The following is a 26,834-nucleotide window of genomic DNA, read 5'->3' as shown; positions in this document are numbered from 1 at the left end:
ACAATCTGTCCCGTAGTTTTTTTCCTTTGCCTGTGTGTCCGCTGGAGCAGTTGATGTGACTAATCTGAACTTCTAAAATAAACTAGAATTAGACATTGGACTTTGGACATGGCGCGCGTGTGTGTGTGTGTGTTTTGAGTGTGTGTATGAGTTTGTTTGTGTCCGTGAGCACGCCTGTGTGTAGGGACCCCAATACTCTAGGTCGGGCTGTCAGTTTTCTTCAGAGAGAGATCACTCCCTCAATTCTATGGCTCTCACCCTATCGTCAGACATTGGGCGTGCTCACTGCCCTTCTGTTTTTCAGGGGCCAAGGGACATTTGGGCTTAGGAACCTTTAGCCCTATGACAACTACTGTACGCTCCCCCTGGTATCAGGGCACAATGGCTGGGAACCGAAAGAACAGCAGCAAAGTGTCCTAGTTGCTCCCGAAATCTGGCGACAGAAAAGGAAAAGACTTCCAATGAGTATGCTTGGGACACGTGATGCCCGCGGAGGCAGCGCTGGAGGGAGGGGGTATAAAGGGAGGAGAAGGGAGTCGCGCAGCTCCTGGAGGGGGCGGAGGACAAGAGCCACGGGCGATCGAGATGCAAGGCGGAGGATCCTTGCTGCATGCACCCTTATCTCCGCAGTCCTTCAGTGGGAGCTTTGTGCACTGGCCGGTGCTGAGGCTGAGCTTGGAGAACAGCAGCTGCAGAGTCAGCGGTGGCGGTACTTGAGTCCTCAGCTCATCTCCGGCGCCACTGCGGAGCCTGGGCCGTAAGGAGCCTTGGCAACCCAAGTTCCCGCCATGAGCAGCTGGCTCGGGGGGCTCAGCTGCCCCAGGGACACGCATCTGGGAGAGCGCGAGCGCAACGCCAAGCGGCCCCGAAGCGACTGAAGCTGCCTGCTACAGCATATCCAGCCACGGTCACCACCACCACTGCGTCCCTGCCTCCACCACCACTACCACCACCATTACCACTACCACCACTGCTGCCGCCGCCGTCTCTGCTGCAGTAGTGTCTCCAAGCAGCATGTCTCGCAGGAAGATTTCATCCGAGTCCTTCAGCTCTCTGGGCTCCGATTACCTGGAGACCAGCCCGGAAGAGGAAGGGGAATGCCCCTTGTCTAAGCTCTGCTGGAATGGCAGCCGGAGCCCGCCAGGGCCACCTGGCTCCAGAGCAGCCGCTATGGCTGCCACCCCAGTCCCCGCTGCCTCTGTCGCTGCGGCAGCTGCTGCAGTCGCCGCCGGGTCCAAGAGAGCCCAACGCCGCCGGAGGGTCAACCTGGACTCACTGGGCGAGAGTATCAGTCTCCTGACGGCGCCCTCGGTGAGCCGGGAAAGGGATGGGGAAAGTTGGATCAAAGCTATCAGGGGAGCTTGGGGAGCTCCTGTCCGCTGGGGGGCGACTCGGCCTCACCCTCTTCGGCCTTGAGTTCCTAGTGGTCCCTAGAGGTCTGGGCTTAGGCAGAAGGGGAACATTGGGAAATAATGAGACCCATTCTTTCCAAGGTCTGCCTATCCACTTCCAGGCTTAAATCAAACTACACTGTTGTCTTCTTTGATAGCCTCAGGGATCCTTCAGGCCACCTGTTTTTCTATTTTCCTTCTTTCTCTTCTGCTTTCTTCTCCTTTAACTCTCTTTTCTTTCCTCTCTCCCGGTCTTCTTTCTTCTCCCTCCCTTCCTCCCTCCTTTCTTTCTTCTATCTTTTCTTCCTCCCAACCCTCCCTTCTTTCTGCTCAAAACTTTCCCAGGGTGTGTTCTGGTTCTGCAACTCCCATTTCCCTTTCCAACATTCCAAAGAGGCCCCAGCCCCCTCCTCTGGAAGCTCTTACTCTTCCTATTTCCCACACTCTCTTGGTCTGATTCGTGACCTTTTAGGGCATCTCTGAATTCCACAGGCTCACAGCAGTCTCTGTTGAATGCTTTTCTCACATTTAAGAAAGCTCTCTTAGATATTTTTCTGAGTTGTTTTTTCTCATACAAACCTGTAATGCTATGTTTACACACACACACACACACACACACACACACACACACACCATTACCTTTGCACACACAGAGACAGAGACAGAGAGAGAGAGAGAGAGAGAGAGAGAGAGAGAGAGAGAGAGAGAGAGGGCACTTTCGTGATGTTTTCTTATTTGTTATAAATTTATTGGCTCAGTTTTCCTTTTAGGGCAAACCTGGTATCTTTGTAAAAATAAAAGTCACTTGTACCCTTACCTCATCCTTTACTTTCTTATCCTTAGATTCTCCACTGTTTCAGTTTTTTTAAATGTTTTTATTTCTTCTTTTATGCCTTCGTTATATTAGAATCCACTACTATGTTTATTGAATGAATGCATGCCTTCATGTACTTCCTTCAAACATATGTTGATCTTAGGATATGTAGTATTAGCAGTTTCCCCTGTACACCCTGGTTCTAGTCATTCTTACATACCACTTCTTATTCATTCCTCCTCAGACATTTCTGCCACTCCTGCCTGTATGATTTTTCAGGAATGTCAGGCCTCTGTTTTTTACCATTTACCAAGCAGACTTTGGGTTTGTAGAAATCCACTCAATTACAGAATGTAAAGGAGATTCAATGTCAAATTTGCACCCACTTTTGAACCTCATCCAGGTTTTGAAAGCAAAAACTTTAACTTTCTTTAAGAACTACATTTTCCCCTTCTGCTCTCATTTCTTTGACTTTAACTTTCTCTGAACTTCCCTCAATGTATTTGGACAATGTTCTCTTATTTAGTGTATCCTAGGTTTCCCTTGGAAAGCATACTTGTACTCAGTGTAGAAAAGTCCTGGGGAAAAGCGAGATGTTAAGGATCTATGTTCTGGTCCAGGCAATGCCACAGACATCACTGTGGTATCTGTGTTATTGGAGAAGTGTTTCTTTCAACACTGAAACATATTTTCAGTCTCTTTTCTTTCTGGTGTGTTTTACTCTTTAACACACCATCCTACAGATAATCTAGAAAGATAATTCAGATCAGGTTGGCTGATTTGTTTTCAATCTTCCCTATAAATTTGTCCCACAGAAGATAATCCTGAGACATATATAATGCTACAAATTGTCAAACATAACTGACTATGAGAGGAATTCAGTAGCTGTGCATATGTAGGTTTGTATCAGCCCACAACATAACATTTTTGCAACATATCAATACTTCAGTTAACAGGTTCATATAACTAACTAAATATAATGATCCATTGGTAAAGAATCCTTGTAACCCAGATTTTTTTCTTTGTGCTTGAGAAGTAAAATATAGAGATTTCTAAAGTGTCTTTGATAATGATTTTGCATAGAATATTCTCAAGTACTCACTTGAGGCTTAGGGAAAATAAAGTGATAACTGATGTATCTACTGTGAGAATGAGAGGCAAGAAATAATTTCTGGTGGTTTCTTTTGTAAGTTGGAGTTTAGTGACTGATGTTAAATACATGTGCCCAGATAATGCTTTTCAGAACAAGAAATTTGAAAGAAATTGTGATATTAAAAAGTGCAGAAGGTCTGTGTTCTTTATAAGAACATATGATTTGCATTGGGAAACTTTGTAGAAAGTTACATTACTTTCTTAAGTTGTAAACATCAAGTCATTATTGTATTTAACTAATAACTAAGGCTCCACTGTGTAGCAGATATTGGATTGGGGAAACAGATGCTGAATCATCTACATATAGCTTTTATGGACTTCTTTAGTCCTTAATTTGAGGAATGTGAATTGAAAGGAGCATAGGAACTTTGATTGCACTGTGACATCCAAGGAACATTTTGTGTGTATTTTTTTTTTCACCGTGTGTCTCTGCAGTACAGTCATAATAACAAACATTATTGTACAGGCCCAGTTGGAGACATGACAATAACTTACTATGTCCTTTATTTGAAAGTAATTGGATACTTGGACACAAATGGAGTTATTAGCACGAGACTTTGTATCAAGGATGAATTTAGCAACTCATTTTATTGGATTTTATTTTATGACTCTGACATCAGGTTAGGATTTGTTCTCATCAGCTTGTTAGTGGATAAACGAAGTCAGATCCATTCAAGGTTCAGACTTCTTTTCAGAATTCTGTACATTATTGAGCCATTACAGGTAGCTTTGAAGATCTTAGAAAAGCTGGAAGAAATGTAACACAAATTGAAAGATGATAAAACAAGAGAGGAAATTTTACAACAAAAAGAAATTATCCCAAGAAAGTGTGAAATGAAAAATAGAGATACTGGGCATGCCCGAAAAACAAATAATGTTTCCTTATTTAGGGAAAGAAAATTATATTAGTGAAAGCCTAAGAAAAAGCAAGGAGAGACAATCATTATATTTAGCTTCTCCTGATACTACACAAAATAACTCTGACACATGTAATCACTGAAAATCAACCTCAGAAACAACGTGAACAATGAAAAATATAAAAAATTTCTTTGTGAAATAGGATATCTAATAATTTATGTACTTTAAAATTTTTGGTTCAATTTAATTAAATCATGAAAAGCAAATTGACTATACTCATAAAATTAATAGAATATATTCATAATGAAATATTTTCTTAGAAACATGTGTTAGTGTGTGTGATGGCTTGTATGTGCTTGGCCCAGGGAGTGACAGTGTTAGGAGGTGTGGCCTTGTTGGAGTAGGTTTGGCCTTGTTGGTGTAGAGTATGAGTGTGGGACTGGGCTTTAATACCCTCACCCCAACTGCCTGGAATTCAGACTTCTAGCAGTCTTCCAGTGAAAATGTAGAACTCTCAACTCTGCCTGCCTGGGTGTTGCCATGCTCCTCCATTGATGATAATGGACTAAACTTCTGAACATGTAAGCCAGCCACAATTACATGTTGTCCTTAGAAGATTTGCCTTAGTCATCTCACCTGTTCACAGCAGTAAAACCCTAAGATATTATTTTATGTATGTTTACTTTTTAAACCTTCATTAACTTAGTAAGAGGTTTTAGGGTGGGACTCATAAATTACAATCAAATGTAGATGCTTTGAAAAATGTTAACATTTTCTTTATTCCTCATTTTAATAGTATTATTTATAACCGTAATAGAAAAAATACAATAAATTCCATTAAGAGGAAAAAGTAAAAATCACTTTATTTTGTTTTATTAGCCAACAAATTCATTTGAAAATTTAAAACTGAGTCGCCTTTTGATCATTCTAGTTATGGTTCATAAGTGTACACAGGCCTATAAAATCATTGTACTTCTCGAAATTTCTATTAAACCACTAACTGCTGTGGGGAAATTCATAAAATTCCTTTAGGGACCATGTATTGACAGGAAGACAATTTTGTGTGATAGAATATGAATATTTCACAGAAAATGAATTAAAATTGCAAAAATGAAAGTACTTATTTTGGTTTTGATGAGAATTTAAAAGATTCCTCATCTAATGCTTTCAATCTAATCAGTATATGTATTCAAATTATATATAGGAGGCTGCAAGATAATACAATAAACATCAGCTTAAATCCTGTGTTCTTGGCTGCATACCTAGTGCTCTGTTCAATAGCTAAAAGCTCGGTTGCAGGCTTTTACTTTAAAGATACAATTGAACCACAGGGATAAATGTCACTGATCCTTAGTTGATGAAGAGATGATGCAATTACTTATTCAGTTTTATTGTACAATTTGTCTACCTTGAAGAATTGTGAGAGGCATCATAAAATTTCTTAATTTTATTAAAAGTATTTCCCCTGTACCTCATCATTATTTTTTGCAGTGATCTTGTCTATTGTTGTGTGTCTGTTTATACAAAGCTGAAAATAAAATATACACATCATTGACTGTGAGAAAAATAAATGCAGTATCTATAAATATCTACATTTGTATCATCAATTACCAAGAAGGTATAATTTTCCATTTGGGGATTTTTACATACATCAAGGAGGAAGAAAAATTTAAGTTGTGGGGGAATGTATTCCAAGGAGAATATACTGACTGACTCATTTGTAAGCTATTGCATGACACAGGAGCAGAAATTTAACTAATTCAAAACCTATTTAAATCTCAAATTTTTAATACTTTCCTATATTGTTGAGCACAGAGCTAAGTACCGTGTGTGTGTGTGTGTGTGTGTGTGTGTGTGTGTGTGTGTATTCAATAAAACGTATTGTAAAAAAATTGATATTTTCATTAATTATCTAATTGTGTTTGATATTTTTGCTTTTATTAAATGAAAATTGTAGAGTTTATACTCAGGCTCAAGAGTGTAAACTTGAACAAATTTTGTTTATTCCTTCTATTTGAAGTGAAACATCAGAATGTAGTTACAAAAGCTTGTGAAATGATGTTCTCGTCTGATAGCTCCTTGAGTACTTCATGTCATTTTAAGAGTTTAGATAAATGAAATGATACTCCACCAGTCTGGGTTGCTTCCATGTTCTACAAACTTCTCTGTCAAATGAGAGAAATGTTTCCCAATAAGTGAGCCACTGTTGCCAAAAACATACTGCTAGAGGGTGGACATAATGTCATTTAGTTGTAAAACATCACATCATTATATGATATAGAGATACAAAATATGTTCTGTGAACCTTGTGGAATCGAAAATTCTAGGCAAGGAGTGATTTAGGAATCAAGGTATTGGAGAATCTTTGAAGTCTAGAGATTTATTGGAGTTGTTGTGGGGAGTTGAAGGACAGTGAAGATTCTTATAAACATGTCAGGATGGAAGCATTACTTCAACCAATTTATTTGAGATTTGCTATCCTGAAATTGTTCATTTAAACTAGAGGTTATCAAATCAATGAGTAACTGGGGTTAACTTTTAATATACAGTTTCTTGCATCCTATCTTAGAGAGTCTAGTTTTAAGCCCCAGAAGCCCGGGGATTTGTAATTAAACTCAAGGTGATAGATAGACACAATAAATTCATGGTCAAATGTGGTTGTTTTTAATGACTAAAAGACAATTAATTTCTGCTCACTGAACTTTGTACAATGACTTTGTAATGACCGATCTTGGAAGTTCCTTTGATATGAACATATGAAATAATGTTCTCCTCTGAGAACTCTTTGAGAAGTTCATTTTTATTTTAAGAGTTCTGTTAGATGTAAATGTGCCCATGGGTACACACAGAGATCTTATTTTCATTCATTATATTGTTTTTGCAGAAATTACTATTCATTTCTCCACTAAACACTAAGCAAGTGAGTAGGGTTTAGTTGATATATATTTTTTCTTTTTTCTTTCAAGACACAAGTGCGTGTGCATGCACACATGCAAACACATACACATACACATGCACACACACACACACACACACACACACAAATGACTGTTTACTTTTGTAGCTTTAATTATTTTTGAACTCTTGCAAATTTTCCTGAGGACATTTTGTTGTTTCTCCTGTTTGTTTTCAGGACCCATTGATATAAGTAGTCTTGCCAATCAAAATGAAAGAATACACATCAAAAGGGATGGGATTATAGAGGGCAAAGAAAGGGTTATTGTGGCAGTCAATTTTGATATGACCAGGAGTGCTTTGTATGAGGTTAATATCTTCCTTGAATAACCCATCCAATGATTTATTTTAGAGAATGATTTGTTCCAGAAAAGAAACAACAGTAGGTTCAAATACTCATTGTATAGGAGTTACTTCTCAAGCCTGCCAAATTTTTACAAAAGTAAAGTCTGTTGCTAATATCTACAGTTTTAGAAAATCAATCATTGAAATAATCGTGGTTTAGTTTTCCTTAATAAATAAATAGCGATTCAGTATTGGGTTAGCATTTACAAACAGCTTTAGAATCAATGTATCATGAAAGAAGACAGTCTGTGTGGAAGCATCAGTATTACCTCAGCAATATGACCATGGAATCCATTAACTTCTTTTCTACCCACTGCAATATTCTTGTGGTCTGCATGGCAATAATCAACATGCTTTTGTTCTTCATTGTGTTGTACCTATGCATCTTTCATTCAGAAACACCCAACAGCATTTGCAGAGAAGATTTTTTATTTGTAGATGCACATGTGTATACACACACACACACACACACACACACAAAACACACACAAACACACATCTTATTTTCTTTCACTATGTATCCCTTAAAGATATGTGTAATGCTGTAAGCTAGAGGCATAAAATAGCAACCTATGGTTTTATTTATTTTTATTTTAGAGTATGGTAAGCAGTCTATTGAACAAAATGCTATAATTCAGGAATTCGTAAAACTATCTTGTAATCATTAGTAACTATAAGAGCATTAGAGATCTAGAGTCCTTGGCAAATATGGTATGGTTAGAAATGGTAATGATTGTTGAGTATTTATTTTATGGTTAGAAGAAATTCTTGAAAAAATGTGGAAACTTGTATATTTTGTTCAATGAGTCATTTACAGTTTGTAGTTACAACATAAGGTTTTCCCTTAAACTTTCTTCTTAATGAATGGATGGCTCTCGAAAATTTTCAGGCTTTCAATAAAAAGGTATGATGTGAAAAGGATAGAAGGATAGGTTTGGATCTGAGTATTTTGTATTTGGATAATGTGAATACTGGAAGACTGTGAGATCATTAAAAGCTTGGCATCACTGAGTTTCCAGCTTTATCACACTGCTCAATGAAGAGAAAATTGAGGATTCAGGATTACAGGTTGGAATAGTTGGTTAATAGATGGTTAAAGATAACAGCTTTAGAGGTGGCAGTTAATATTTTGAAAATTGACAAGTTAAATGAGTGAAAGGGAGAAACCAATAATAGAGAAGTGAAGACCAATGAACCCAAATAAACAAAACCATGAAAGAAGCTGTATCAAAATGTGTTTTCATTTGGAAGAAGGTGAGATGGTCAATTTAATTACTTTGCAAAGTAATTAAGAAAAGTTAAGAATGGCAATTTCAAAACTATTGTGAATGAACTGCCTCCAATGTTAGAAAAGAATACTTATCCTGCATCTGAAAAAGTATGAAATGAGATTTATGAGGAAATATATAACTAATACACAATGATACAGTGTTATACCTTTCTGATCTGATGTCCTTACCCATTTACCATCAATATGCTAAATGATATGCATTTTTCATTAAATACACCAGCAAGGTAGGCATGATGCCTTCACATGGTCTAAAAGGCATTAGTATCCGTTGTCTTAGTCCTTACATGGGGATGATTTGTCTAACTTTTACACATGGTTCTATAATATAGGTAAGGGAAAGTAGACATAAAATTCCATTCCTATAATTTGTCTCTGTACCAATACCCTATAGTTTTTATCACTATTGCTCTGTAATACAGCTTGAGATTTGGGATCATGATTCGCCAGCAGTTCTTTTATTGTTGACTATAGTTTTCGCTATTCTGGTCTTTCTGTTATTCCAAATGAATTTTCAAATTGCTCTATCTCTATGAAGAATTGAGTTGGAATTTTAATGGAGATTGCATTGAATCTGTAAATTGCTCTTGGAAAAATGGCCATTTTTGCTATATTAATCCTGCCAATCCATGAGCATAGGAGGTCTTTCCATCTTCTGAGATCTTCAATTTCTTACTTCAGAGATTTGACGTTCTTCTAATAAAAATCTTTTACTTGCTTGATGAGAGTCACACCAAGGTATTTTTTATATTATTTGTGACTACTGCGAAGGGTGTAGTTTCCCTACTTTCTTTCTCAGCCTGTTTATCATTTGAGAGAGGAAAGCTACTGATTTGAGTTAATTTTATATCCAGACATGTTGCTCAAGTTGTTTCAGGTTTAGGAGTTCTCTGGTGGAAGTTTTGAGGCCACTGAAGTATACTATCATAGCGTTTGCAAATAGTGATATTTTGATTTCTTCCTTTCCAATTTGTATTCCCTTGACCTTCTTTTGTTGTTTAACTGCTCTGGTTAGGACTTCCTGTACTGTATTAAATAGGTAGGGAAAGAGTGGGCAGCCTTGTCTAGTCCCTGATTTTAGTGAAATTGCTTCAAGTTTCTCTCCATTTAGTTTTATTTTGATACTAGTTTGCCTTATGTCATCTTTACTATGTTCGCATATTCCTTGAATTCCTGATCTTCCCCAAATTTTTTCTTGAAGCATTATTGAGTTTAGTCAAATACTTTCTCAGAATCTAATGAGATGATCATATGTTTCTTTTCACTGTATTTGCATAGTGGATTGCATTGATGGAATGAACCATCCCTGTATTCCCTTGAACATGATGAATCAATGTTTTGATGTATTCTTGGATTCAGAATGCAAGGATTTTCTTGAGATTTTTGACATTATTCTTGAGTGAAGTTGTTCTGAAGTTCTCTTTCTTTGTAGGATCTTTGTGTGGTTTGGCTATAAGCGTAATTGTGACTTCAGAGAATGAAATGGGTAGTGTTCCTTCTGTTTCTATTTTGTGGAATAGTTTGAAGAATTTTGGTACTAAGTCTTCTTTGAAGGTCTAGTAGAATTCTTCACTAAACCCATCTGGTCCTGTGCTGTTTTTGATTGCAAGACTTTTTTTTTTTTTTTCTTTTTTTTTTTTTTTTTCGAGCTGGGGACCTAACCCAGGGCCTTAAACTTTCTAGGCAAGCGCCTACCACTGAGCTAAATCTCAACCCCGATTGCAAAGACTTTTAATGACTGCTTCTATTTCTTTAGTAGTTATGGGACACTTTAGAAGATTTATCTGATCCTGATTTTTCTTTGGTACCTGGTATCTGTGTAAAAAGTTTGTTCATTTCCTCCAGATATTCCAGTATTGTTGAATATAGGCTTTTGAGGTAGGATCTGACAATTTTTGAATATCCTCCATTTCTGTTGTTATATCTCCCTTTTCATTTCTGAATTTTCTTAAATTTGGATACTATCTCTGTGCTCTTGGGTTTGTCTGGCTAAGGGTTTATCTTTGTTGTTGATTTTCTCAAAGAACTAGCTCCTGGTTTGTTATTCTTTGTACAGTTCTCTTTATTTCTACTTGGTTGATTTCAGCTTTGAATTTGATTATATCCTGCCATCTACTCCTTTTTGGGTGTATTTGCTTCTTTTCTTTTTTTTTTTTTTCTAGAGCTTTTAGATGTACTGTCAAGCTGTTCATGTGTTCTCTCTCCGGTTTCTTTTTGGAGGCACTCAGGACCATGAGTTTTCTTCTTAGCACGGTTTTCATTGTGTTCCATAAGTTTGGGTATGTTGAGTCTTCATTTTCATTAAATTCTAAAAAGTCTTTAATTTCTTTCTTTATCAAGGTATTAAATAGATCATTTTTCAGCTTCCCTGTATATGTGGACTTTCTGTAATTATTGTTGTTATTGAAGGCCAACCTTAATCCGTGGTGATTTGATAGTATGCTTGGGATAATTTCAATCTTCTTGTATCTGCTGAGCCCTGTTATGTGACCAATTATATGGCTAATATTGGAGAAGGTCCCATTAGGTGCTGAGAAGAAGGTATATTCTTTTGTTCTTTAGATTAAATGTTCTATCTGTTAGATTTATTTGGTTAATAACTTCTGTTAGTTTCACTGGGTCTGTTTAGTTTCTGTTTTCATGATCTGTCCATTGATGAGAGTGGAGTGTTGAAGTCTCCCAGTATTATTCTGTGAGGTATGCAATATATGTTTTGTGCTTTATGAAAGTTTCTTTTATAAATATGGGTACCCTTGCATTTGGAGCATTTGGAGGATTTATTTTTTTCCCTGATGACTATGGAGTGTCCTGCCTTATCTTTTTTTGGCTAACTTTTTTTTTTATATTAGAATGGCTACTCCAGTTTGTTTCTTGGGACCAATTGTTTGGAATCTTTTCTCCAGCCTTTTACTCACAAAGAGTGTCTGTCTTTGTCACTGAGGTGTGTTTCCTATATGCAGCAAAATGCTGGGTCCTGTTTCTTATTCAGTTTGTTAGTCTATGTCTTTTTATTGAGCAATTGAGTCCATTGATGTTAACAGATATTAAGGAATAGTAGTTGTGGTTTCCTGTTATTTTTTGTTGTTAGAGGTGGAATTACATGTCTTTGATACTCTTCTTTTGGATTTGTTGAAAGAAGATTCTTTCTTGCTTTTTCTAGACTGTAATTTCCCTCCTTGTGTTGGAGTTTTCCATCTATTATCCTTTGTAGGCCTGGATTTGTTTGAAGCTATTGTGTAAATTTGGTGTTGTCATGGATAATCTTGGTTTTTCCATACATGGTTATTGAGAGTTTTGCTGGATATAGCAGCCTAGGCTGGCATTTGTTTTCTCTTAGGGTCTGTATGACATTTGTCTAGGATCTTCCAGTTTTCTTAGTCTCTAGTGAGAAGTCTGGTGTAATTCTGATAGGTTTGCCTTTATATATTACTTGACCTTTTCCTCTTACTACCTGTAATATTCTTTCTTTGTTTTATGCATTTGATATTTTGACTATTATGTGACAGGAGGAATTTCTTTTTTGGTTTAATCTATTTGAAGTTCTGCATGCTTCTTGTATGTTTATGGCCATCTCTTTCTTTAGGTTATGCAAGTTTTTTTTTCTATAATTTGTTGAAGATATTTACTGGCCCTTTAAGTTTGGAATTTTTGCTCTCTTATTTACTTATTATCCTTGGGTTTGGTCTTATCCTTGTGTTTGGTCTTATCCTTGTGTTTTGGACTTCCTGGATGTTTTTGGTTAGTAGCTTTTTTGCATTTTGCATTTTCTTTGATGATTTTGTCAACATTTTTAATGGTATCTTCTGCTCCTGAGAATCTCTCTTCTATCTCTTGTAGTCTGTTGGGGATGCTTGCATCTATGACTCCTGATCTCTTTGTCAGATTTTTTTTCTCCAAGTTTGACTTTCTTTCTGATATCTTAATTGCTCTTTTTTTCCATTTTTAAATCCTGGATAATTTTCTTCAATTCCTTCACCTCTTTTGTTGTGTTTTCTTGTACTTCTTTAAGTGATTTTTGTGTTTCCTCATTAATGGCTTCTACATGATTATTTGTGTTCTACTGTATTTCTTTAAGTGAGTTACTTATGTCCTTTCTAAAGTTCTCTATCATCATCATGAGGTGCAATTTTTAAATCTGAGTTTTGCTTTTACAGTGTGTTGGGGAGAATTGAGGACTAACCTGTTTTGTGAGAATTGTGATATGATGATGCCCAATAGCCTTGGTTTCAGTTGCTTAAGTTCTTGTGCTTGCCTTTTGTCATCTTGTTATGTCTAGTGTTAATTGGTCTTTCTGTCTCTGAATGGAGGTTGTCCCTCCCTTTTAGGTGTGAGAGCACTACTGGCAGACCAACTCTCTGGACAGGATTTAGGTCTGGAGGGCTGTTGGTCATTCTTAGCCCCAGGGTGCAGATAAAAACAGGAAGAATCCTGTCCCTCGCTGCTCCCCAGTTCCTGTGACCTGCGACTCCTTGGCAAGTCCCTCTTTTAAAAAGTATTGGAAGGAAAGTAGGGTCTCAACTGTGGTCTTAGGAATGAGTGCACTTGGGGAGATCAACTTTCTCTGGACAGGATTTGGGTACCCAGGACTCTTGGAATGTCTTAGCTCCAGGGCCCAAATGGAAACAGCCAAACTTAATATTGTATCATTAAACAGATATTTGTTACTGATCTTTCTTGGGTGAAGAATTTGAAATATCTCAATTATTGATGAAAAATACAATTTCCTTTTATATTCTTATTTGATTTTTGTCTCACACATTACAGGAATGGAATTCAGATGCATTGCATCTTGCTTCCATTCTTTTTCTTATGGTCTTTTCGCAAAGGATAGCAGAAACATTTGAAAGATAAACTTACATTATTCCATCAACAAATTCAAGGAGCAGTTGTTGCTATACTGACAAAAAGCCTACAACTTTTATTTAGTAGAATCTGTAGACTTGAACAAAAAATATTCTATATATATATATATACATATATATATATATTCCTATTTATCTGATTGTTTCAGTGAGCTTTCTTTAAATTTTATGGCTTTTTTTTCTTATGAGATTGGTTTGTTTATGAGTGCTTTTATTTGCTGAATTTTTTCAATCAAATATCTGGTATTTTTGGTTAGCGATGGTTTTTATTTCCAAGAAAGGAGAGGACCAGAGATGCCTATGATTTACTTTAATAGTGTTTTTGAAAATCTGACATTGTGTTATTGGCTATATAGGGAAAAGATGATCCTGTTATTGGATTCTGAGTGGAGCAATATCATTTATTTGAAATTTGCAGAAAGCAAATTTATTCTCTGTATCCTTTTAAAATTTGCCACAAGTAATAAAAAACTTCCGTATTTCTTCAAAATATATATAAATACAACAACACAATTCAACCAACAGCAAAAAAGTTCTTGTTCTCCCTAAAGCATTTGTTTTAGAGAGTGATAATGTTGAGATTGGGTTGGCAGGCAGAGACTGAACGAGTAAATTTTAGCTATGGACAATAATAATTCCATTTGAAGCTTCAGACAGATATGAGGGAGTTTGTGGTGTAAATTCTAGAGAAAGGATATTTATTGTTTCTTCCAGATGCAAATATCAATAAATACTTTGTGGGCCTGACAGTATTCAGATTATAAAGTATCTCTTTTTTTCCCTCTTGTGCTAACTAACTGTCATTATGAAGGTAACTCAAAAAAAAAAAAAAAAAAAAAACCAAAACCAAAAAACAACAACAACAAAAACAACAAACTATCTTTCCTTTTGTTTTAAATTAAATTCTTTCTCCAAGTGGATGTATGGAAACTCAAACCTTTCTAGCCTGAGATACAATGGAGGAGACTCATGTACAGAGTGTCATCAGTGGCTGGCATTGTGAATGCCTCTTGTTTGCATTCTCTTTTCCTTCAGTAGCTGCACACTTAAGGTTATGTCTACCCTGGTTTCATTTCTGTTGCTGCAATACAGTACTAAGGCAGGCCTTTACAGCAGAAAGGTATTTCTGTATACAGTCCCAGGTCAGAGTTCATCACTGAGGTGTACGAAAGGCATGATTTTGAAACAAATAATCTTAGTTCAAAAAAGACTTCACATTCAGTCTTACTAGTGCCCAGTCCTTTCTGCAAAGTTAATAGTCGAAGATCCCATACTAAGGGACTGTTGCCATGCAGGGTGCCCAGTTCCTTAAAGAACAGTTAATGTAAATTATATATCTCCCTAATACAATCCCCAGAGCCTAACCTGATCTGGACAATCTCTAATGATAATTTTCTTCTCTAGAGATTCTAGATTGTGTCAAATTAATTATTAAAATTAACTATCCAGTTTGAAAGATGAAAAGCATCAAATATTAACATGTAAATGTAAATTTTGTTTTTTCCTCTTTTTATTTATTTAGTTTTACACTACAGATTTTCTTTTGGCAATGTACTTATCTTTATTATTAAGTAAAATCAAAGCAGTGTAGATAATAAATAGATAACCACTTATTTCAATTATAGAGCTATGATGTTTACTTTTCAATAGCTACATTAATAATATAGTAATATAATTATTAATGTAACTATTAACTATGATGAAAAACTGCATTAGACAAAATGCAAATAAATCATTTTAGTAAAACTTATTCAATCAGTAAACTTTTCAAAAATATAATAGAAAGATATTTTCATATATGCATCAATGAAAATATTGTAGTCCTTTTTAACAATGAATATGAATGTACAAATATGAATCAGATCAACTTTTGACTGCTAGGTGAGATATTCCTTCTGTGATTTTATAAATAAGATCTTGTTGTTTTTACCTGAAGATACCTTAAAAACTTAATATAACAGGTTTTATTATATTTCTATTCTATTATTATATAACATATTTTATTGTTTCTCTTCTAGAGTTACTAATAGATGAGAAAGGCATGACATATCAAAGCTTAGGTAAATTCTAACTCTGTATTTTATTTAGAATTTTTAATTTTTGTGGGTTAAGAGTAAGAAAAGGCTGTTAAGAAGTGAATTTTAATAATATATACTTCCCTCCTTCCTCCTTCTATCTTTCTCTCTCTATTTTTCTGATCCCTGAACCAAACTCTCACATCACAAATATGCCCCATGAATCTATCCCAATATATTCTTACTGAACATATTTTGAATGCAATTTTATATTAAATTTATATAATGGATCACTTTGATGGTTTTCTGTATATTAAACCATCCCTGCATGCCTGGGTTGAAGCCTACTTGATCATGGTGGATGATTGTTTTGATGTGCTCTTGGATTTGGTTTGCCAGAATTTTGTTGAGTATTTTTGCGTCGATATTCCTACGAGAAATTGGTCTGAAGTTCTTTTTCTTTGTTGAGTCTTTGTATGGTTTAGGTATAAGAGTAATTGTGGCTTCATAGAAGGAATTCGGTTGTGCTCCATATGTTTCAATTTTGGGGAATAGTTTGGATAGTATTGGTATGAGGTCTTCTATGAAGTTTTGATAGAATTCTGCACTAAACCTGTCTGGACCTGGGCTCTTTTTGGTTTGGAGACCTTTAATGACTGCTTCTATTTCAGTAGGAGTCATGGGGTTGTTTAAATGTTTTATCTGTTCCTGATTTAACTTCAATACATGGTATCTGTCTAGGAAATTGTCCATTTCCTACAGATTTTGACGTTTTGTTGAATATAGGCTTTTGTAATAAAATCTGATGATTTTTTGAATTTCCTGATTCTGCAGTTATGTCTCTTTTCATTTCTGATTTTTTTAATTTGGACACACTCTCTGTGTCCTCTTGTTAGTCTGGCTAAGAGTTTATCTATCTTGTTGATTTTCTCAAAGAACCAACTTTTGGTTCTGTTGATTCTTTGTATGGTCCTTTTTGTTTCTACTTGTTTGATTTCAGCTCGGAGTTTGATTATTTCCTGCCTTCTATGCCTCCTGGGTGTATTTGCTTCTTTTTGTTCTAGAGCTTTTAGGTGTGCTGTCAAGCTGGTGACACATGCTCTCTCCTGTCTCTTTCTGCAGGCACTCAGCGCTATGAGTTTTCCTCTTAGCACAGCTTTCATTGTGTTCCATAAGTTTGAATATGTTGTACCTTCATTTTCATTAAATTCTACGAAGTCTTTAATTTCTTTCTTTTTTTCTTCCTTGACCAGGTTATCGTTGAGTAGATCATTGTTCAACTTCCACGTGTGTTGGTGTTCTTCCCTTATTGTTACTGAAGACCAGCTTTAGCCAGTGGTGTTCTGATAGGACACGTGGGATCATTTCTATCTTTCTGTATCTGTTGAGGCCTGTTTTTTTTTATTTTATTTTATTTATTTATTTATTTTTTTACCAATTATATGGTCAATTTTGGAGAAAGTACCATGAGGTGCTGAGAAGAATATAATTTATATCCTTTTGCTTTATGAAAGAATGTTCAATAATATCTGTTAAGTCAATTTCGTTCATGACTTATCTTAGTCTGTGTACATCTCTGTTTAATTTCTGTTTCCATGATCTGTCCATTGATGAGAGTGGGGTGTTGAAATCTCCTACTATTATTGTGTGAGATGCAATGTGTGTTTTGAGCTTTAGTAAGGTTTCTTTTACGTATGTAGGTGCACTTGTATTTGGAGAATATTTAGGATTGAGAGTTCATCTTGGTGGATTTTTCCTTTGATGAATATGAAGTGTCCTTATGTATCTTTTTTGATGACTTTTAGTTGAAAGTCGGTTTTATTCAATATTAGAATGGCTACTCCAGCTTGCTTCTTCAGACCATTTGCCTGGAAATTTGTTTTCCAGCCTTTTACTCTGAGGTAGTGTCTGTCTTTGTCTTTGAGGTGTGTTTCCTGTTGGCAGCAGAATGCAGGGGTCCTCACTGCATACCCAGTTTGTTAATCTATGTCTTTTTATTGGGGAGTTGGGACCATTGATGTTGAGAGATATTAAGGAATAGTGATTATTGCTTCCTGTTATATTCATATTTGGATGTGAGATTATGTTTGTGTGCTTTTCTTCTCTTTGTTTTCTTGCCAAGACGATTAGTTTCTTGCTTTTTCTAGGGTGTAGCTTGCCTCCTTATGTTGGGTTTTACCATTTATTATCCTTCGTAGCACTGAATTTGTAGAAAGATCTTGTGTAAATTTGGTTTTGTCATGGAATATCTTGGTTTCTCCATCTATGTTAATTGAGAGTTTTGCAGGATACTGTAACCTGGGATGGCATTTGTGTTCTCTTAGGGTCTGGATGACATCTGTCCAGGATTTTCCGGCTTTCATAGTCTCTGGCGAGAAGTCTGGTGTGATTCTGATAGGTCTGCCTTTATATGTTACTTGACCTTTTTCCTTTACTGCTTTTAATATTCTTTCTTTATTTTGTGCATTTGGTGTTTTGACTATTATGTGACGGGAAAACTTTCTTTTCTGGTCCAATCTATTAGGAGTTCTGTAGGCTTCTTGTATGCTTATGAGTATCTCTTTCTTTAGGTTAGGGAAGTTTTCTTCTATGATTTTGTTGAAGATATTTACTGGTCCTTTGTGCTGGGAGTCTTCATATTCTTCTAGTCCTATTATCCTTATGTTTGATCTTCTCTTTGAGTCCTGGATTTCCTGTATGTTTTGGACCAGTAGCTTTTTCCATTTTACATTATCTTTGACAGTTGTGTCTATGATTTCTATGGAATCTTCTGCTCCTGAGATTCTCTCTTCTATCTCTGTATTCTGTTGGTGAAGCTTGTATCTACAGCTCTTTGTCTCTTCCTTTGGTTTTCTATAACCAGGGTTGTTTCCCTTTGTTCTTTCTTTATTGCTTCTATTTCCATTTTTTAATTCCTTCAATTGTTTGATTGTGTTTTCCTGGAATTCTTTCAGGGATTTTTGTGATTCCTCTCCTTATAAGCTTCTACTTTTTTTTTATTTATGTTTTCTGTGTTTCTCTAAGGGAGTTCTTCATGTCTTTCTTGAAGTCCTCCAACATCATGATCAAATATGATTTTAAATCTAGATCTTGCTTTTCTGGTGTATTTGGATATTCAGTGTTTGCCTTGGTGGGAGTATTGGGCTCCGATGATGCCATGTAGTGTTGGTTTCTGTGGCTTGGGTTCCTGTGCTTGCCTCTCGCCATCAGATTATCCCTGGTGTTACTTTGTTCTGCTATTTCTGACAGTGGCTAGACTGTCCTATAAGCCTGTGTGTCAGAAGTGCTGTAGACCTGTTTTCTTTCAGCCAGTTATGAGAACAGAGTGTTCTGCTTTCAGGCGTGTAGTTTTTCCTGTCTACAGGTCTTCAGTTGTTCCTGTGGACCTGTGTCCTGAGTTCACCAGGCAGGTCCCTTGGAGCAGAAAAGTTGGTCTTACCTGTGGTCCCGAGGCTCAAGTTTGCTCCTGAGGTGTTGCTTATGAACTCTCTGAGAGGGCAGCAACCAGGAGGACCTGCGCCGCCCTTTCTGGGAGCCCCAGTGCAACAGGGTTCCAGATGGCATTTGGTGTTTTCCTCTGGAGTCAGAAATGTGGGAAGAGTGTAATCTCTTCTGGCTTCCCGGGCCTGTCTGCCTCTCTGAAGGTTTAGCTTTCCCTCCCAGGGGATTTGGATGCAGAGAACTGTTGACTGTGTCCCTTCATGTCTGGTCGGTGTCTGGACTGAGGGGGACCTGCTGTTCTATTTCCCCTATCTACCGGTTTCTAGAGGCCATGTACAGTTTCCACTTTGGCCAGGGATGTGGGCAGGGGTGGGCAGTATTGGTGGTCTCTTCTGTTCTGCAGACTCAGGAGTGCCCACCTTTCCGGGTGGGGAGCTCTCTCTCCCACAGGGTTTGGGAGCAATGAGGTGTGGGTGGGGATCAGCGAGGTTGGGCTCAGACATTTTTCTTAATCTTTAAATAAGGATATAACTCTTTTACAGCTGACCATTTGGGACCGGATTTATATATTGGTCTTTTTCCTCATACTCAAAGCTTGAAAAGAGTTATTTCAGCCTTGACCATATATTAGAGAAAGCTGGGTTTCTCCAGACAAGATGAATAGGAAGTTGTAGTGGTTACATACACTCACTGGTATTTTCACCAAAGTTTCCCAAAGGTTGACAGACAGTTGAGAAGCACAACTATAGAATTTGTAGTTTAGTATACTAAGTAATCTCTTAGTTTTCACCGCTGATAGATAATGTTATCAGGCTCAAATAAATAAAATAGTTTTCTATGGGTAATTCTTTAAACCCATCCTGTTGTTTTCATTATGTCTACACCTTATGATTATGCATTGGGCAACAGAAATGAGGAGTTTGTTTAATTAAGATTATACATTTTTGTACAATGAAAAGTTACTTATATCATGCAAAAGTCATGAATATCAAGTAAAAGAATCTCAGAATATAAGTATGGCAAGGGATTTCTAAGAGTATCTAATAGAAAATAAGATTCATTTTGAAGCTTGCAATGCTGATGTAACTTATTGCCTATATAATCTTGTAGAATGTATCATTCCTACCTTACCTTTTTTCATCTCTAAAAATGAGATGCACATGCCATTTCATCAACTAACAAGTCACTTATGCTGCCTGTGCATGTGTGCATGCATGCTTAGGCATGTGGACAAACATACACCCTGATGTTCCCTGCACCATCTGGCATGGTATCCTGAGCAGGGACTCTGTGAGTATCTCTGAGGGACTGCCTGCGCATGCAACAGCCAGCTCCTGGGATCATTCCCTCTTACTGTCAATGCCTAGTATCTCTAGTTCTGTTATGTCAGATTCACAACTGTTTATTTTGATCTTGTGAACTTTTACAAGCATAAAGTTTGGTGTGTGGAGTTAGGCATTACAGGAGAGGTGGAGTAATGCTTCTTCTGACGATGCCTCCTGCCACAAATTAGAAGCTTATGGGAATCCTCTGCCTGAGCTCCAGAAAATATGTCTGCCTTCTCTTTCCAACTCATTTCCTAGCAATATTTTTTTATGTGGAATTGAAACAACTAGAGGCTACTGTCCTTATATTATAAGAAAGGAGAGAAAAATCAAAGCATTCTGAATGGATTTTCAAGATAGCAACCTCTCTCCAATCTCCCTTCTCATTTGTATTTTTCTAGATCTTTCAAAATAAACAGAGCACTAAGCTCACTTCTTATACATTCATTGTGGCAAGAAAAGGAAGTTCATGAATGTTTCTTACTAGATGTAAGTATCTCTTCGACAGGTCTTATTTTAGCTATGCTCTTTCAGGATGTATTTATTTGTAGATTTAACTTTAGCCATAACTTCAGTTTTTATGTTGAGAACTCCTTGAGTCACTATTTCCCTGAACTGACCAAAGGGAAATATTTATAAATTAGCTTGCCATTTTCTTATTTTTCTTTTCTACTAGCTTCTCATGATTATATAGCAGAGAGAGCTCTATTTATTATCTAATTAATTGGTAATACTTTTGCATCATATCACAATTATTGTTTGATACACACACACACACAACACACACACACACGCACACACACACACACACACACACACACACACACACACACACACAAACACACACTTTTGTTCTCCAAGAGATTTTGGGACTGTGGAGTTTAAGAACATGTTTTTCTCTTTGGCACAAGCAATGACTGTCATTTATTATCAATTTACTATATGCTAGACATGTTGCTTTATTTCAGATATTTCCCATAAAATATATGTACACATGAAAACTCTTATTTATTTATTTATTTTTAAAATTGGGCAGTGTTTTATTTTCCTTTACAATTTAATAAATCCTTTTGATGACTGCACATGGGGTAATGCTGCTTGGTAGTTCAGAAAGATCACAGCAATGATATTTTCCTGACAGTATTCAGTCTTCCATAGTCACTGAAATGACCTGTATGATGTAACTGTCAAACCAGCAAGACTGCATTTATGCACCCATCATTTTCAGGATTGTTTGTGACTTGAGCATACTTTCTCCAAATAAGCTTGCCTCCTTGTGTCACAAGGACCAGCTCGTTCACATTCACTTCAATAACTGTACCTTTGGTGATCACACCCAGGGTTGTCTATAATGGGGATGATGGATTCTTTTTCACACCGAGTTTAGGCAGGTAAAAGATAACTTTCAGCTCAGGGTGTGTGACATGGTCTTTTTTGAAACATAGACCAATTGGCCTAATGAACCTTTCGTATTTAGGTGTTTTTTTTTTTTTTTTTTTTTTTTTTTTTTGTAAAATCATCACCAACAAAGCAGACTTTTGTAACCATTCTCTTCCATGCCTTCTTTTTTCTTTTTCTTGTTCGAATAACTTTCAATACTTCTGTTCCTCCTTGGGAATGAACTTTGGGTAGAGGGACCTTCCATTTTCTCACCTTTTCATTTCTCTTAATCATGTTGGAAAGTGCTTTTGCTCTCAACTGCCCTTCTCTGTCCAGCAGATAGGCAGGAACTGCTTCCCATGGAGTCTTCTCATCATCTTTCTGCTTAGTGTTTCTCTTTTCATGTATCTTAATGGTGTTTTTCATTTGTATTTTCTCAGCATGGCACTGTTTATTGTAGAGCTTAAACTTCAGGCCAATCTTTTTTTTTCTCCTTCTTTGAATGTTCATTTGCCTCCAGACATTTTTCCTTTCTCTTTTTCTCATGGTAGTCCAAACAATATCCATATCGTTTACGGTACAATTCAATATATTCATTTTGTGGCATGATGACAGCGCCGGAGCAGCCATCTGGGACCTCCCATGTTCCAAAAAACTTGTAATTCCTGGGTGTCACTGGCCCAGAAGCCTAGTTCACTCAGGCCAGAATGGGAAAGGGTAGTCGAAAGCTCTTATTTTATATGGTCTAATTAAACTGCTGAAGTAGATATAACTAATAAATCAGATTTTGATTTTGAAATGAGTTTGACATTAAAGTCAAAGTATAAACTATAAAACATGTTTTTAAATTTGTTCTTAAAGGTAAAGGGAAGTAGGTTAGAGGATTGGGGATTTTCCCCATTTTCTATGCTGATTTGCATCATTAGCACATATGAACATTTAAGAACATTTAAGAGTGTTTTAAAATTTTCTCTCTCTGTCTCTGTCTCTAACTCTCTCTCTCTGTCTCTCTGTCTCTCTGTCTCTCTCTCTCTCTCTTTCCCTGTGTGTGTGTGTGTGTGTGTGTTTGTGTGTGTGTGTGTGTGTGTGAGTGTGTGTATGGTATAGGCATATGTGTGGAAGCCAGTAGCCAAAGTCAGTTGTTTTTCTTCAATACTCACTACTTTATTTATCTGAAACAGTGTTTGTCACTGTACCTGTACCTTATTAGTTCAGCTAATCTAGCTGATCAGTGACAAGCCTACTGTCTCTGTGTCTCCTGAGTAATTTTGGTGTGCTACCATGCATTGCGTGGTAAGCACTTTACCCAGTGAGTTGTTTCCTCATTGCACCACAATAAAGACATGATGAAAAAGTAGTTTCCCTCATTTGAGATATATTTTTAGTCATTCATTTCATGCTACTTATTAAAGACAGAAAGATCATGAGACTATGTGAAAATATCTCTCACTGGTAACACATTAGGTTAAAGCCATGAAGTGAAATCTGAAAACAGAAATCAATCCATACTTCTCAGGCACTCTAAGGGGTCAGGATGGTGTTGAAGTTGTCCTTGACTCCATTTCAGAGATGTCTTCAAACCTGCCTATCTGTTCAGGATTCAGGCCACTACTATGTACCCACTAACTGCTCTTCAGAAAGAGCAAGTGTGTAACTATTTATCAAGCTGAAGGATTTCTGCTTGTCTTCAAGAATGATTTCTTCCAATGTGTTTGTAAACTGAAAGACTAACTTTTAGCAACCGTAGAGGTAATTCGTTCACACAAGAGCAAAAGTCAGCTTTTTAATCAGCACAAACATTTTCCAAAAAATTTACCATTAAATGATGTAAAAATTTCTAGCGTAGGGAAAAGTTGTCTTTTTGGACAAATGAGATCATTCTCATAGTTGCAGGCTCTGTGCCAGAAACCTCTCAGGGGCCTTGGATGTGAGAACATCTTTTCTTTATCACAAAAGGAGCCCTGTCTATTCCACTCTTTAGATTTCTCAAAATGTTTCATGATTACTTGATTCCAGAGTATATTTTCTTTCTTAGGTATATTCTATTTATTCTGTAATATTCACTGTAATAGTTTGATATCTCCTTTATCTTTCAACTTAATGTAAATGAAACAATCTATGAAGAAGAGGAGGCAGAAAGATTGTAAGACCCAGGGATGACAGATAACTTTAAGGAAAAAGTGCTTTTCAACTACAACAGAGCTGAAACACAAATCAATTCACAGAAATTGTGAAAGTATACATTACATAGGCCCTGCAGAGGTTTAGGATAAACAAAATCCCATCAGAGAAGGGGAAGTAGGCACAATGTCTCACTTTGAATTCATAGCGTATGTTTTTTTTTTCTAACATTGTCTCATGCCTTGGCTTTATCTAGGTAAAGACTATGTGCAAAGCCTTAAATTTCTACAATGGAATGATACTCTGACCTAACCTTATATACTCTTGTATGTCATAGTGTGTACCCCTGTTTTATTTTATTGCATAAACTCAGTTCTGGCTTTAAAGCAAACATTCCCAACAAAGGGAGGTCTAAAAGAATTGAACGAAGATCACCAAAGTTATCCTGTATGTTATATACAGACCTAATGTGGCTTGGGTTGAAGTAAAAGTTAACCGAGATCTCTTGTGTCTGCTTTAATTTACATGCTCTTTTTTGTCTATTTTATTTAATATTTTGTGTTTAATTTTTAAAAAAATTGATATTTTATTTATTTACAAAAATTATCTCCTTTCCCAGTTTCCCCTCTGTGAACCCTTTATCCCATCTTCCTTTAACCTGCTTCTATGAGGGTAAGTTATATGCTTTCAAGATTCAATTTGAAGAATTAGAAACAAGCACTAGTCAACCCTTTCTTAGGCAACCAGCTCGGCAGTAGATCTTTCTACAGATGACCTTTGAGAGATACTAGTTTTGTAGAATTCATTAGTAGTGGTCCCTGGCATTACCAAACTGTAGTGGTACTTGCATATAGAAGAACATATGTTATTGCCATATTTCTTAAATTTATCCTTGGTATAATGGATCAGCATTTTGCTAAATATATAATGGCTTTATTTCTGTTGGACAATAGAGAACAGAAATATTTTGAGAATTATTGTCAACAGAAATTGTTTGAGAATTTCATATAATATTTGGTCAAATCTCCCCTTTACCATGTAACATTTTTCCATTTATCTCCTCACTTCTTCCATGGCATTATATACCTACAAGAAACAAACAAACATAAAATAAAAACCAAAAAACTTCACTAAGTTCACTAAAGTCTCCTTCCTATATATATAATTGGTGTTATGGAATCATCTACTGGAACATTGTTAGATTCTCAGGAGCCACATCCCTGAAGAAAACTGGTTATTTTTCTCAACCAGCAGCCATCAGTTGCCAATAACTCCTCAGGTAGGGGTAGAACTTCATGAACTCCACACAGTATAAGCTGGGGGTTGTTGGATGGCTTGATCTCTTGTAGATTTTGTGCAGGTAATCACACCTGCTTTATGTTCATATATATACAACAGCTCTGTCATGTCTGCCATGTTCCTTCTTCCACTACTATCTCTGAGTCTTTGTGTTGGCGGTATGATACCAAGGTCTCATTTAGAGCTGATCATGCCCTCACCAGTCTATTTTCTATAGGTTTCTGTCTTAATAATATACTGAAACCTCTTCTGATACCTGAACGATACATAATCTATGGGTATAAATGTTAGAATTTAGGGGGGATACTTTTGTTTTAAAGATTTACTCTTTTGCCATTGAGAATTTAATTATTATAACATCCTAATAAAATTAATGTTCTGAGATATTAGTACCTAATTCACTTGTATACATGGATTTTCAAAATTTAGAGCACTACTGTTTAAATAAATTTGTCAATAATTCCTTGATCTGGAATAAATAATGTTAGAATTAATAATGTATCTGAACCTGCCATGGGAGGGAAAATTACATAGTTCATAGATGAGTTACAAACTTCTCTTTTGAAGACATGAGGGAGAAATCCAAAGCACTAGAGGCCTGTTCATGAGACATGAGAACAATCTTCTATTTGATATTTCTTGAGTCACACAGGAAGTTAGGCTGACTTGAAGTATTGCTAATGGACTCTGGGTGACTGCTTCCCATATTATTCCAGCCATCCTATGACTATTTCTAAACAAATATTAATACAAAAAAGAACATTGAGTTTAAAATATATAATTATAGAGTTGAAAGTTTTAACTCAATTTACTGTTACTTCCAGACTACCTTTGAAAGTCTCCTTACGACAGGAAAGAACAAATAAAGGTGTGAATTTTCAGCTAGTTATTATCTCACAGAGATTATACAAGGTACCTGGGAAGGAATGCAAGTCACATTCCAGTAGTGCCTTTTCCATTTCTCCCAAACCTTCCACTGAAGCCACTGAGTATTTTATTTTGTACTCATTAATAGCTCATCAAAAGAATTGAATACAGTACAGAAAAGACCATTGTATTCAACATTGGTAAAGTAGGCGATTTCTGATTGGCTCATTTAGTACCTCTTGGGAATACACATGACCAGATGGTAATTGCATTAATACTGTAAAGTTACAACATTTATGAATTAATCTGCTTGTCCTCAGATTGGAAACTATACTGATGAACTGATAATGTGTTTTCATTCTTGTAGCCTCAGACGATACACATGACTCTCAAGAGGACATTGCAGTATTATGAACATCAAGTTATTGGGTGAGTAAAAATGTATTTTAGCTCTTGATGAAAAAATTCAAAATGATTTATCAGGTGCAGCTCTTGAGCTAGTAAGTTAGTGTGCTCCTAAAGTTAACTTTATGGTGTCTGTTTGTTAACATGTAGGCTAGGACTAATAAGAGTACTTTACAGTGAAAAAAATACTTCAGTTTATTTGTGTTTTCTGCTTTTAAATGTAAAATAAAATTCTTTTTTTGTTTTCCTCACATTTTCCTCCTTTCTTATGTTATTTTTCATTTGTAAGACTGAATCTTATAATTTTGTTTTGCTA

The 26,834-nt window shown here is 36.3% G+C and overlaps 1 protein-coding gene and 1 pseudogene across 1 annotated transcript in view; one reads left to right on the top strand and one right to left on the bottom strand.

Annotated features, from left to right (window-relative positions):
• The first annotated feature begins 458 nt into the window (after positions 1-458).
• The window catches only part of Gucy1a2 (guanylate cyclase 1 soluble subunit alpha 2), an 83,833-nt gene continuing 57,457 nt past the window's right edge, over positions 459-26,834 (top strand). Inside the window, exons 1-2 of the mRNA XM_032909481.1 lie at positions 459-1,311; positions 26,481-26,542. Coding sequence (XP_032765372.1) covers positions 1,015-1,311; positions 26,481-26,542 — 359 coding nt within the window. The 5' untranslated portion in view covers positions 459-1,014. The remainder of the gene's footprint in view (positions 1,312-26,480; positions 26,543-26,834) is intronic.
• Positions 21,634-22,433, bottom strand: LOC116906691 (annotated as a pseudogene).

This window comes from Rattus rattus, chromosome 8 (assembly GCF_011064425.1).
Source record: "Rattus rattus isolate New Zealand chromosome 8, Rrattus_CSIRO_v1, whole genome shotgun sequence".
Classification (NCBI taxonomy): domain Eukaryota; kingdom Metazoa; phylum Chordata; class Mammalia; order Rodentia; family Muridae; genus Rattus; species Rattus rattus.
This window is presented reverse-complemented; position numbering and strand designations above follow the sequence as displayed.